Source organism: Catharus ustulatus, chromosome 1 (assembly GCF_009819885.2).
Source record: "Catharus ustulatus isolate bCatUst1 chromosome 1, bCatUst1.pri.v2, whole genome shotgun sequence".
Taxonomy (NCBI): Eukaryota; Metazoa; Chordata; class Aves; order Passeriformes; family Turdidae; genus Catharus; species Catharus ustulatus.
In genome coordinates, this window is record NC_046221.1 from 28,147,671 (window position 1) to 28,162,062 (window position 14,392).

The 14,392-nt window shown below is 35.4% G+C and overlaps 1 protein-coding gene across 3 annotated transcripts in view; it reads left to right on the forward strand.

Annotated features, from left to right (window-relative positions):
• The window catches only part of PHF14 (PHD finger protein 14), a 170,366-nt gene that overhangs the window by 109,397 nt on the left and 46,577 nt on the right, over positions 1–14,392 (forward strand). For all 3 annotated transcript variants that reach the window (XM_033077164.1, XM_033077259.1, XM_042780215.1), the window contains exon 17: positions 4,293–4,410. In XM_033077164.1, the coding sequence (XP_032933055.1) occupies positions 4,293–4,410 (118 nt within the window). The remainder of the gene's footprint in view (positions 1–4,292; positions 4,411–14,392) is intronic.

Consider the following 14,392-nt stretch of genomic DNA (forward strand, 5'->3'; position numbering starts at 1 on the left):
AAGCTGTTGTGACAAATTGGGAGCAGTATATATATTTTGCAATTTTGTATTTTGTTCACCATGGTACCTTTTGGCATGACACTGCAGGCGGTGTGCAATGATGCGTACATAAGTGAGATTTTCTGTAGTCTCTGAAGCATATTTGGAAAGTTGTATTTAAAGATTAGCTTATTAATGTTGTGTTTCAGGGACATGTAGGTAATTACTTTTACAGCTATAGATGGGTGATGCTGTCTCGTGAATGCAAAATAGGTTTCTTCGCTCTGGCTGAATCAGCTCTTTGTGGTTTTCGATGATATTAACCAGTGACTTACAAATGTGCCAGTGACAGGCGGGTTTTGTATTCACTGCTCCTCTATAAAAGCACAGGTCTTTCTCCCCAGTGCTTGCAGGAAGACTTCTGCAGGCCAACTGATAAGACTCCCTCCTGTGCAGGTAGATGCAATGTAATGAAATTGGATGTGTGTGCTGAGCTTTGTAAATAAAATGAGATTGACCCCAGCCATTATCTCATTTATCTCATTTACATTGCAAAATCAGTATCTGCACATTGATTAGAGCATAATTAGTTAATTATGAACACGATAGGGATTGAGCACAGCCTGCTGTACTGCTAAAAAAACTAATAAAACAATCCAAGGGCAAGAGCAGATGGAGATCACTCTATTAAAGAAAAAAGCAAACATAATTCAGGTATGGAAATGCCTAATCAGGATTTCTTGCAGTGAAGATGTAGATGACATGTATTCTATACTTCTATAAGTAAAAATGTTTGTTTGGGGTTTTTTAAACTTTTTTGTCGTAACTACTTCAGAATTCACCTTTCTTCTTCACACTCCATTTTCTCCATATTTAGTGGGCATATATCTATCCTCATTAATTGCTGGAATGAGGAACACGGTGATTTTTAATTTTGATGCATAAAGTAATTTCAGGCTTGTTATAACAGTGATAGTAAGCAATTACCTGTCAGTTAGAGGTAATTTAGGAGGTTAGGTTAGCTTGTCTTTGTGTGGAGCTCTGCTTTTATTTCCACAAAGTTTTCAGTACAGCAGCGAACCAGGCTGCTGAAGATGGTCCATCACTGAATTGCATTTGTAAATCATGTGCTTCACCACAAAAATAGTTATCCACAAATAGCAAGATAAAATACTTGTTAGTTTAAGTTTGAATGTGCGACCTTGAATGCACAAGCGTAAAATTTTCAACAACCTCTAATATGGAGGAAGTGGCTTCTTTCCCTTTCCCCCCTTCCCCATCCCAGCAGTTTTGTTTGTCCTATTAAGCCATCTTCAGGATGGAGGTGGATGATATTTGTAAATGATGGTGCCACATAACTCCTTTACTCTAAATGATCATAATGTGATGAATCTGTGAGTGCATTTACTGACAGGCTGCGAGACTGTCAGCACGACATCTTTTGTGACCCAGCAATTTCATTCTCTGTAGTTAAGCCAAAGATACTCTGTATTTTGTGTCACTTCCTTATTTTCTGAATGTGACAGTGGGATTTCTATCATTTTTATGTTGCAAGACAAAGAACACAGCTAATAGTATACACTTGAGGGATTAATCTTGTTTTATTAGTGCCATTTTAACTTAGGTGCAGCATTTGCTTTTGGAATTAGGAATTAAGAATGCCAATTTTTTTTCACTGTGACGTGTTTAAACTTCACATTTTGTCCCCAGTCAGTCTCAGCAAACAATGACTGCCAGGCAGATAGAGCATCATTAACCAAGGTACAGTGTGTGTTCATCCATTTTCCCAGCATCGTGCTCTGGGAACTTCAGAATCAGTGAATTTCTATTTTCCAGTACAGAATCTGTATTCCAGTAAAAAGCAGAAAACATTAAAAATATTTAGCATGGTTACACTTTTATCATCATGCAGCTTTTTATGTTTTGATGTATGAAAATACTCATTTGCATTTCCTTAGCTGTGCAGATGAGGATAGAAGCTATTAATATCTGAAAACTTACATGTAGATATTTTTAACTCACTCTAGGAAAATGCAATTTTTCTTATACCAAACTAAACACTCTGAAGTAATAAAAATTAATGACAATAAATATTAAAAATATTGCAGTTTAGAATGGTGCCTCGAGATCCATATTTAATTTCACAATGTCATGGTTATTTCAACCTGGCTTTGCAAACTCCCTCAGCATATTCTGAGGAAACATGGCTGAAAATGCAGTACCACTATTCTAGATACAAAATGGTAAAAATTTAAGAGATGCCGAAGAGTAATTTTAAAAGGGAAACATTGTCTTTTGAACATAGACATATAAAGAAATTACTTTATTAAAATAAATAAATCTATATCAACACTGTTTAAATCAGATGTAGATTTAAGGATTAAACTCTGAAAGTACTCGAAATCAGTCAGAAATAGTATGTTTCTTTATTTTCAATTACTTAAGAGGATCCTTAAGTTTACATTAAGGGAGTTCTGATAAGCACTGCTCAAGTGCAAGCCCTTACATGCATAAGGTTCCAGATATAGAAATAGGTTAGTAAAAATATACTCCTTTACAGATGAGAACACTGAGGCTCAAAGGAGGCTTAATCTTTTGCTGAAGGTCACATACACTGTTGTGATTTAGGAGTGTGACGCATTCCATCTCCCATTCTCAGCCTTTTTATTATTTTAATATACTTTTAACAGAAAATAAAATGGCATGTATTCCAAATTTGAAGTAATATATTTCAATATTAGAACTCTTGTGTCTTTAAAAACTGAGAGTGTTTTTCTATTTTAAGTGTTTGCTTTGTTTGTGGAGTTCAATGGAGTCACTGCTAAGCAATCCTAAGGCTATATATTGCAATATGGTATATCTCATTTTCAAAAAAGTATCAAACCCATGTCAGTCCAGTGTTGAATCCTGTGGATAGTCAGATTATTGCTTTTAATTTCTCTGTAGTGGGAAACAGTACATGCCATACCTTACCAGCGCTCATGTGTTACCTGTGACTCCTGGCAAGCACAACCTTGTCAGCAAGGACAAAAATATTTACTTAGGTTAACTGTCAATCAAAAGCAGTTATTCTTTTTATTGAGACTAATCCTTGGAGAAGTCACATGAATGTTTTGTTTTACTAATGCAGCAGTATTTTCTGTTAGTTGAATCTTCTTTCTGCAATGCGCTGTCTGTTCTGTTGATAAATTATGTCTCTCTGTCTTTGATCTGATGATGCCTGTGCCATGCTATTACTGCAGGTTTTGGACATTTTTGTGTTTGCACATACTGTAGAGGGAAAAAAGAGTGGCTAGGAAAGCAGAGAGTGTGAGGGATTTCTTTAAAATTTTTGATTTTTAAATATTTATTCTTTCCTATTTTTCAATATTGACCCTAAATCAGAGTTTAAGACTGTTTAATGAAGAGACTGTTACAAAGTAAATTTGAAGAAAGCTTTCCTTTACATACAAAGGAAGACAGGGGGAAGTAGGGTATATGAAAACCTCTATTATTTGCTTCGAAGAAATCTCATTCTCATTTTGAGCCTACTATTGTTCTGATTTAAAAATCCTTTCATGAAACACTTATTCTACTCTAGCATGTTTTCTGTTTGTGGTACATTAAAAGTAGGTTAACAATAGCTATGCTATATGTTTCGAGCTTTTTGTGTGGCCTATGCATAGTAAAACACTAATGAAAGGTTTCTTAAAGAAGAACATACATTTATTATGTGTACACCTAGCACTTATATAAGTGAAAGATCACAGTGAAATCCTTTTAAATTAATGCCCTTTCCAGAAAATTCAGTGTGAATGAGAAAATATTTTTACATTTGTTTATCAACCACATAGTCCTGGTGTAAAAAATGTAATTCATAGCTGTAAATTATACTTGAGTTATTTAATATGTGGGTGGATTTTTCACACAGCTTTTTTTGAAAAACTACATGTGCAAAACAATGTCTTAAAACTATGAAAAAAAATATTGTCACTGTCTAAAAAAGTTAAAATTTCTGGAAATAAAAGGGCAGTGATTGTCACTGAAGTATCTAAAAAATTAAGCCTTTTTTATTAATTTGCAAGTCTTTGAAATGTTTTCATTTATGTACAATGATGACAAAGGTTATAGATGAGTGTCTGCATCAGGATATTCCAGATTAAGCAGAACCTACTTGAAGTGGCTGTTTAAAATAACCACTTATATAAAATTGATTTTCTTTATTATGATAATGGATCAGGAAATCTTCTGCTGAGAATTGCAGGGAAGCTCAATCTAAAATAGTACAGAAGTACCATTTAATATAAATATATTTTTTCTTTTTTCTCTTGCAGGTGTGATGAATGCAGGCTTTGCTACCATTTTGGCTGTCTAGACCCTCCCTTGAAAAAGTCTCCTAAACAGACTGGCTATGGATGGATTTGTCAGGAATGTGACTCGACATCCTCCAAAGTAAGTTAATGCACCCTAAAAATAGTTGAAGTATTCTGGTTTTAGGAGTTTCACTTTGTGTCTGAAGTTTTTTATGAAATGCTGTGCATAGGTTTGCTCTGGCAGAAGATCATAAAATAAGCCTTTCAGATTCTCTTTTAAATAGGTATGAAAAAACCCAGAATGTATGCAAAATGGAAATATTCTTAATCAGTAAAGAAAATTTTACTATGCTAGTTAAATGCTTGTTTTGTGTTCTCTGTGAGAAAGGTGTGAATCCAGATACTGTATCAGCATTGGTAATATTGACAAGAAAAAGTATTTTAGGAGTACTACAGAATACAAACCTCTAAGGAGAGAAAATGCATGTATTCTCTAAACAAAGGAAGGTGATTTGAATTACTAAACCATTTTCTTTCACTGAAAATTCATGTGAAGGTTATCAATACCTTATATTGATTGGCATGCCTTGTTCAAATATAACACTGTAAAACTAGAACTACATTTTTGGCATGGAATAGCTGTTTAATAATACTGAATGTAATAGTATTCTTTTATAGTACTGACTTTTCAAAAAATAAAGATTTTGATTCTTTGTTTGTCTGCACAGAAGCTTCTTTAGCACTGGTGTTCTTTTCTATCATCACCATAATCTCTGAAGAGAAACTTTCCAATTGATTCCTTAAGTGGATTTATAAATGCATCCTCAGTGTAAAAATAAAAGAGTATTCTAAAAGTCTTCAACATTTTTCAGGTTGCTGTCATTTCTTTGTATTTTGTAGGATCTTCTACCTATTAAGTGCCTCAGTGTTTGGATACACAGGGACACAGCTGGGATGAGATGTTCTCATGTGTTATTTGTCAGCATACTTGAATACTTACACTCTGTCATGTGTTTACTTTTAAGATTGGCACATACAGAATCTTCAGGGAGTGGTATCATTTTTTGGCTTGCTAGTATCCCTTTCCAATTGCTAAAATATGTTATTCAGTTTCCCCTGGGGAATTAATCAAATTGTTCTTTTGTAAGGAGGTATGGAGACAGACACAGGAAATTAGCTGTCCGCTACAGTTTGGACATCAAGCAATCTTTCTTGAATACCACTTACATGCAAGAGACATTCCAAGAGTGAATTAAAACTGTTATTGAATTTCTGTCACCCGCTTAAACTAAAGTGGGTTCCTGATAACATGAGTTAAAAATCTCGTGTCTCGTGTATTCTTGACTTCCAAGTACACAGAAAAATCCAAGGGTTTTTAATTTCTACTCATGTTTTCCTGGAGATCACTACACTGTGTATCAGATACAATTTTTTAGCTACTTTATGAGGTAAATTAATTATTATGGACTTCACTTCTTGCAGGATGTGTATTAGTTTTAAATTGTGTTGGAAAATGGAATGTTTTAAAGAGTAAATAAATTTTTTCAGTAGAATGATTACACATTTTGGGTTACCTTAGTGATTATTATGAATTTTTAAAACGTTCTTGTGTCTGATTTTCATTCATAAAGATTTTAATGAGTAAATTTAGATAAAGTCTCCTGGACTTTAAAGTACAGGCAATTAGAATTGCATTTAGTGAATATGTAATAAATATGAAAGATACTGAAAAAATTGTCTTATGGGGACTCCTTGTGGTTTTGTTTAGTCACTTTCACACAGCTTTTCCAGAGGGCTGTGCAGATAAATTTCTCTGATAAAGCTGTATTGCCCTATATGTTCCCCAAAGCCTTTTTTGGTAGCTTTTTTCTGTTTTATACTATGCAGTGTAATAAATTTAAAAACTATGGTATCAAGTTAAACTCCTTTCAGCCATAAAGTGAACCTGTTTTTAAAGGATTAAGACTTGGTCTTGTATTTCATAATTTCTTGAATTTTGTCATAAAATTCTTTGTTCTACATGGTTTTAGGATTGTGTATTATATATCTGTGATTTTTCACAGCCAGGAGGAGGTGGTATGATAAGGCTTTTTCTACCCCTCCTCAGAGGGGGTGGTTTCTCAAATGTGTGCTTAGAGCTCAGAAGTGAACATGTGTAGAGAAAGTTGGGTCATTTGCTGCACTCTGCCTGACCTGTGGATGAATTGCAAGCCTGAGCTACTGATGATTTCAGTCTCTCAGTCACTCACTGCATCCAATTTTTGATGTGTCACAGGGAAGTTACTAGTATGGATTATAGCAGCAAAATGGGATTGAGTTTTCTGCTTTTGCCAAGGAGACTGTTGTTTAGTTCTCATTCTTTTGACTTTGCTCATCGGTTTTGGTCCAGTTTAAATCACCTATAGTACACATTTTAAAATTCCCCAACAATGTATCTTCTTTAGCACTATAGGGCCTTGAAAATAATTGGTAGGTAAATGACACTATTTCAATGACAAGAGAGGCCATAGTGCTGAACATTTAATGGCTGTTAGTTTTTACTTCTAGTTATAAAATTCAATTTTAGATGTTCAGGAAAAGTTGCATTCTGCTGACAGCAAATAATGCTATTTTATTTTCAGATTTTGCCAAGCACTTGCAGGTGTCAGCAGTACAAGGCATGTAATTTAACAGTAATAAACATATGATTTAAATTGTGATCTAGCACAAACATTGGACATGCTACTTCAATTTTGTTCATCCTAGTCGCAGGACATTCCAGCAATTGTGTCAGTTTTTCCACCAGCGTAGCATATTCCCATATTACCCTGCCTGTCAAATAATAGACAGACAGTGACTTTGCTGTAGGGCATAAGGGCAGCAGCTTCTCTCTGGTAACACTTGCTGTCACTTCTTTGGAACGGGTGATACTCACTACTAAGTTCTGACAAGCTCTCTCATCTCAAAAACATTGTAGATTTTGTTACATCACATGAAAGCTGAAATAAACTTATAAGGTCTCCGTTTCTATAACAGTGTCCATTCACCCTGCAGAAGGATTACAGAGCTCTTTCAGGATTGCCAAACAACACCATAAATCATGACTTTTCTGGTAGCTTTTATTAGTGGTATTCAGGCTTAATATAGACACTTGTTTCAACTTGTTCTAGTTGAATTTAAGAAAGATGAATAGAACGTAAACGAAAATAATTCAATATCATGATATGGTAATATTTAGTAGGAATAAATGTGGCCTGACCATTTTTTTCATTTGTGTACAATAAGATCTTATTATGAGGTCTCTTTATTATTAGATGTGGGCTTCCGTCTATTGCCTTCCAGTGAAAAAAGTATTGTTTGAAATATCTCCTCTGATTTTAAACTTTTGCAAGGACCAAGGCAGCAAGGAGTTTAGACATATTATCATGATGGTTACACTAATCATGCTAGTTAAGTTTCTATCTGCTCATCTTTGCACGTAATCTGTTTTGAAAAACACTGCAGAGTGTGTGTGTCAGGTCATTATTTGAGTACTGCAGGATCAGCTGCTTCGTCTCTAGACTTTTGTTTAGCTTCCTTTTATTTAATTTCTTTACTGTACTGCATTTTTTCAGTGGAAATAAATTGTCAGTATATATGTCAGCACAGAATTCTCATCTAAACCCCTCAGGAAATGTTTTCTGGAACTGCAAATACACAACATAACAACCCTAGCAAGTAATATATTTTAGTACACATTTTGTGTTCAAAAGAAATCATTGATGATTATGCTTATTAGCTAGGTAGAAGCATTTATTTTTTGCTTTCACACAGCAAATATGCAAATTTATTTGAACACTGTAATATTACATTATTGAATATAATGTTTGAAATAATATTTTAAGTTTCAAATCTTTAAATTTGTTCAGATGATAAGAAAAAAGTGCACAGTTCAATTCCTGTAGTCCCTGGAATTTTATTCTAATCAAAAATAAGGCTGGTGATTAAGAAAGTCTGTGAGGAGTGCAGAAGTGTCTGAACTACTCCTGCGCTGTGCAGGCGACAATCTCGTTATGGTTTATAGAATTTTATCTTTTTCACTATGACTTTCTCCAAACACGGAAAACATTTCCTCACACACGTACTTTCACGCAAGTGTGTTGAAAATTAAACAATGAAACCAAAGTCCTAATGTTAACCTTTCAAAATCTAGGAAATACCGAAGTTGAGGTGGCACACGGTGCTTTAAGTGCTTTGTTGGTTATGTGTGGCTTTGCAGCCTTTAATCACTTCATGCTATGATTTTTAAATTTTCTTCCCTAGGACCCCTGTCTTCTCTGATTTAGCTGTTGGAGGTCACTAAAAGGGATTAATTTGGGTTGAGAATTAGGAGAAAGTCTGTCTTTAGGATTTGCAAGTCATGAGAACTGAAGTGATGATTTCAGAAAGGGGGAAAAAAGGAAATTTGACCTTATGTTTGAAGTAGTTGAGTTGCTACCAACAAATTGAATTTTATCTTTGTCTCACCCCTGAGCTGCTGTGAGTGCTAGGCACAATTAACATTTTCAAATGTTTAGGAATTTTTTCTCCTTATTTGCTCTTACCCTACTTGGATGCCTTGGCCCAATCTGTAGAAATGCTGAATTCTCTGAGCTGAAGTGGGAGGCAGTGTGTATATATACACAAGAAAACCCTGTTTGATGTAACAGATGAAGTTGGCATGCAGCAGTAATATAGTTCTTAATCATGCCTTAAATATGTTCTACATGCGCTTATTTTATCATTCAATGCAATGCAATTTTGCATAGCTATATCTAAAATACATTTTTAAAAAATATATTAAAAAATATCCATACAGGTCTTTTGAATTAATTCAAATTTGTTTCAGTAGCGTATTCTGACAAAGGATGGCCCTCATTTAGGCACCTTAAATCACAGAGGTTGTTGTGCCTTCTTTTGAGGACAGAACGTAGAAGCAAATGTACTGCCATCATGGCACCCAGCATTGCAGCTGAAAAATGATAAAAGAATATTGCTAATAAATCTGCTTGCTGCTTCAAGCAGAACATAGTATAATGGGAAAAAATGTTCAGTTTCTGTGCAACGTTTTTCAACCAGAACTTAGGACTATTTTAAGGTAGTTTACAGAAAAATTACATAGTGGAATTCACTAACTGCATTTGTCTTCCACAGGTGTGAAAATTATGTTCTATGTTATGATATGGTCTTAAAGAATGATAGAGTTAAACATTTTTGTGTTTATTTATATATTTCAAAGTTTATGGAGGAGAGTTTAACTAGTGCGTTGGTTTCTTGTGTGACATAGAAAGAAAGATGTGTTTTAATATAGCAGCTGGATAATATTTGGTTGTTTTGAAATCACTGTTGTTGCCCTAGGTTTTTGAGGAGCTGTAAAACATTGTCACTGGAGTGATTTCCTTAAAATTGAACAAGAGAAAAGAAACCAAATCTGTAAGGCCATGTGAAAATTTAACACAAGTCCTTACACCACTTTTGCCCTCTTTTAAGCACTTCAGTAATGCCAAACCTTGGCACAGAAATGGTTTTCACTACCAAGATGGTCAAAAAAAGGTGTGAAATTTTAGTGTATGGCAATATCACTTGGCTGAAGCATTGCCAAACATGTTTTAAGATTTGCTTCCCAGGTATCATATTTTAAAAAAATGAGTTGGCACAGCCTCTGTTATTTTCTGGCAAACAGGTATAATACATCTGTGTAATGAATAATTTATATCATAAAATGTTCCAAAAATTATCAGCCTTGAAATTAACTTAAGCTGGGGCTTGATTTATGAATAGTGGATAAGTTAGTTGGTAGTAAATCCCCAAATTAATCCAAAAACTCAGATACACTTTAGTTGGCAGAAGATTCTCATAGTCTAGGTGGGAGACTTAGGTTTTAATGAAAAATAAAAACAAAACAATAAACAGTTAAGCACTGGAAAATATTTGTGGAACAGATGCTTACTTTCAGTATTTTGATTCTTCTCCACATCAAAATCCATTTTATCAGTTCAAGTATTTCCTGGTGTTGACTGGCAGATCCTCATCGTGGGCTTCTAGTGCTTATACTTTTAGGGTGCAGCTTGACTGTATTAAAAAAAAAAAAGTACCAGAAAATGAATAATACAATATAGCACTGTCTTTCACATGAAAAAACATTGTCTGAAAAAGTCTCTCTTTGAAAAATGGTAGTGCAACTAATATCATCCAGATGTTTAAAGAAATTGGAATATGGAGCTATTTTTTAAAATGTGTTATTGTTGTGTCAAGTGCAAAACCAAATTTCTGATTCTGAAAGATAACACTGGGATAGACCAAAAAAAGTATTGTAAAAATAAATTACCAACTAGGAGTACAATGTGAAATACTTTTTTTGGGGGGGAGGGCGTTTTTGGTTTCTTTGTTTTGTTTTGCTGGGGTTTTTTTGGGTTTTTTGGTTTTTTTGGGTTTTTTTTGGCGTTGAACTTTGACAAAAACCTGCAGTCTCTTTCCCCAGTGATATGTTCTTAGAAAACTGAGATTTAAATATGCAATATGCACTGCAGTTTTAAATGAGGCTCTTTTGTGTTTAAAAAAAAAAAAAAGCCATTTGAATAGCACTTGGTCCAAATATTTTTTATTTTTCCAAGTTTATTTTCTTCCCCCTCTTTTTTGTTGCAGAAGAAGGAAGAAATCCCTTCCTGCTTACCTTCTTTTGCTCTTTTTCACAAGCAATCCAACAATATAGTCTTTTCCAAAGCTCAAACTTTGCACACTCAGTGCAAGTTCTTTATCTCAGTGTGAGAGCAGTAGTTCTTCACAAGGTGCTCCGTCCAGCTTGTGTCCCTTCCACAGGCTGAAGTCCTTCAGGATCAGACTGCTCCAGTGGGTTCTGCAGTCCTGCTAGCACACCTGCTCCAGAGTGGGCTCCTCTCTCCATGGGATCACAGGTCCTGCTCTAGCACAGGCTTCCCACAGGATCTCAGCCTTCTTTGAGCATCTGTCTGCTCCAGGGGCTTCTCCCTGGGCTGTGGGTGGATCTCTGCATCCCTGCGACCCTCCGTGGGCTGCAGGAACACAGCTTCCTCACCATGGGCTGCACCATGGGCTGCAGGGTAATCTCAGATCTCCTGCTCCTCGTTCTGCACTGACCTTGGTGTCTGCAGAGCTCTTCCTCTCACTCCTTTCTCTAGGTGCTGTTGTGCAGGTTTTTCTTGCTTCTTAAGTAAGTTATCCTTGAGGCACCACCACTGGCGCTGTTGGGCCCAGCAGTGGGTCCCTCTTGGAGCCAGGTGGCATTGGCTCCATTAGATGTAGGAGAAGCTTCTGGCAGCTTCTCCCAGAAGCCACTCCTGCAGCTCCCCACCCGCTGCCAAAACCTTGCCACAAAACACAATACAAAAATGAAGCAAATTAATTTTTATGAGACTTTGTATCACACAAATCAAATTATTACTGAGGTAGTCCTGCTTTTCCAAAGTTGTCTTGATCATTTTGCTTTGTTGTGATGAAAAATATGTTACTGAAGAAAAAAGCTGGATGGCTGATATTAGAAACAAGCTTGGTCATTGACTGTCACTTTTGTTAAAATACATACCCATGTGCAATTGCCAGTGGAACATTTAAGAGTACCTGATTAATATAATACTGGCAACAAATCATAAACAGCATAGAGGTTGTGCATTTTTAATGCATGTAATCTGAACATACACAGTGTAATATTTTAATAACTAAACCTCTAGTTTATGTATAATAAATATTACTTACTCTAAGGTGGTGGCTAAGGAAGCAAAATCTCTTCATGGGCAGCTGTTCGAAATGCTGCTGCTACTCCGTGCCTTCTTTAGGTTATGCTTCTGACAAAATCTGCTTACAGTTATGGTTTATCTGGGTAATAGCTCTGCTACTGAATCGTGACTTACTCTTCCTAAGCCATGACAAAATGAAATTACAGCCTATGTTGCCTGCTACTGTAGTACTGAGTGGCAAGAAATCTCTGCTGGGAGCTAGCTGCAATTGGGAAAAATCCAGACATCAGCTAGTGTCATGATTGAAATAAAGCCAGTGAATCCGGTTTTATGCTAACTCAGCATGAGAGAATTAAAAAAAAAAAAAAGGCAGTTTTTGAGCTCTGAGCAGCGCATCACAACAGGAAGATTTTATACATCCTCTTTTGTATGCATCTATGCATATTCTCAAAGAAAATGAGAAGGTTGCAAGAGGAGTTGTGTATAAGAAGGACAGAGGAAACAAGGTTACTTGCACCATACAGAACTGGAGGCTTTCTTTTTCTTGCTTTTGAAAATTGATTTCTAAATATGTGCAATATTGGGAAGCATTGTGACTGTGAATTTGCATATTGAAGATGCTATATTGAAATGTGAAAGACATGAAAATGCTGGTTTTAATGCACATTTTCTCCATTTTACATTCCTTTTCGAAGGAAGGCACAAAAGGAAGGCACGCATGTGTCACGGTTACTACATGGCAGCTTCCAAAGCATCAGAACTTACAACACTGATGTGCATTCAGATGTTCTTTGTCAATCCAGTTCTTTTCCTACTTCTAGAGTTCCTAAAATAAGGAGCTCTTTGGGTATTGATAATTAGGGATGTCATGCTGACAGTGGAGCCATACTCTCAGGTAATAATCAGTTTGGAAATTTAGATTGTTATTTGCTTAGTAGAATGTTTTGATTTTGGAAATGTCTGAAAAAAAAAGTATGGATGAAAAGCTTGTAACTGCCTTGAACTTTTAAACCTTTTGAGTCTTGTTTAAATTCTTGGCTTAGATGAGATAGGCTTCCAGGAGGGCAACATTTAAAAAAACCCCACATTTCCATTGTGCATAATCTTGTTTGATCTGAATATTCATTAAGAATTAAGCAGTCAACAGAAAATTTCAAGGTGTGTTCTTTGCAGTGACATAAACAGGGACTCCTGATGTGCAAAGGTATGTGTGGAGGCTGGTGGCATCCTGTTGCACCCTAGTGTTGCAAAGTGTTGTTCTGTTGCTACCAGATTTCTGAGATAAATTTCTTAACCTAGAAATATATTTATTGTCTTATGTTTTACATAGAACCAGAAGGTATGTAATTAAAGAAGAATTATATATTTTAATTTCTCATTAGTTCAGCTTTATTACCCTGCAAATTATTTTAGCACATCACCTGTAATCATATTCTCTATGACAAAAGAAGAATTAGGTATTTAATTGTTAGTCTCTGTATAAGATTTGAACACATTATCATAGTTACCCAATTAAGTGTTCATGTTTACTCTCAAGGTTGATTTTATTTTCAAGTCTTTCAAAGAAATGTAGCCATATATGTCACTTTAAGTAATGTGTCACTCATCAGTATAAATTGCTAATGCTACCTGGGCAAAGTCTAATCATATTGAACAGGAGAGAGCAAGGTGGGGGTGAAGAAACCAGAAAAAGTGCCATTTTGTGAAGTGCTAGGCAAGTAATGAACTTTAGTACAGGCAAGATTTACTTTTCGTCATCATGTTAGATAGTGGAAGTGAGGTTCAGTTGCCATTCTCAAACAGAAATTGTCGTAGTGCCAGCTACATTTAATCACATTTTGCAGAAGACAGCTGGGCATTGCCATTTTGTGCTGTGTCAGCCATTTTCTCTGCAAAGGAGTGTCTCATCACTTGGATTTTAGCATTCTGTAGCAGAAAAGTTCCATCCTCTTAAAATTGGCTCAGCAGATAACTTGTGTGGGAATATAACTGCAAGAGCATTACAATCAGTTCTACCAAGAAAATGCATGACTATTACATGGAATTTTAGGAAGGCTTTTGAAAAGATTTTCACAAAACCTTTAAAATGTATAGTGCGTTGTTAAATTCTAGTAGCAATTAAGTTTATCTTAGATTTTTTAGTGAATGGGGTTTTGGTAACCGTTGAAAATTATTATTTGGTTCAGTGGTTTGGAACATCTTTGTGCGTGTTTGAAAAGTCTTAAGTGTACTTCAGCTGTGACAAACATTACCAAAAGATTTTTTATGTGGAAACCCTTGGACTCTGTAGATATCAAGATTTTTTTCTAGCTACTAATCTCATGAAGACTGAAGGGCAGATGGTATCCTTTCAGATGGGATATAAATAGCTGAAGAACAGTGTCAAAAAGGAAATAAAATAGCAAGATAACT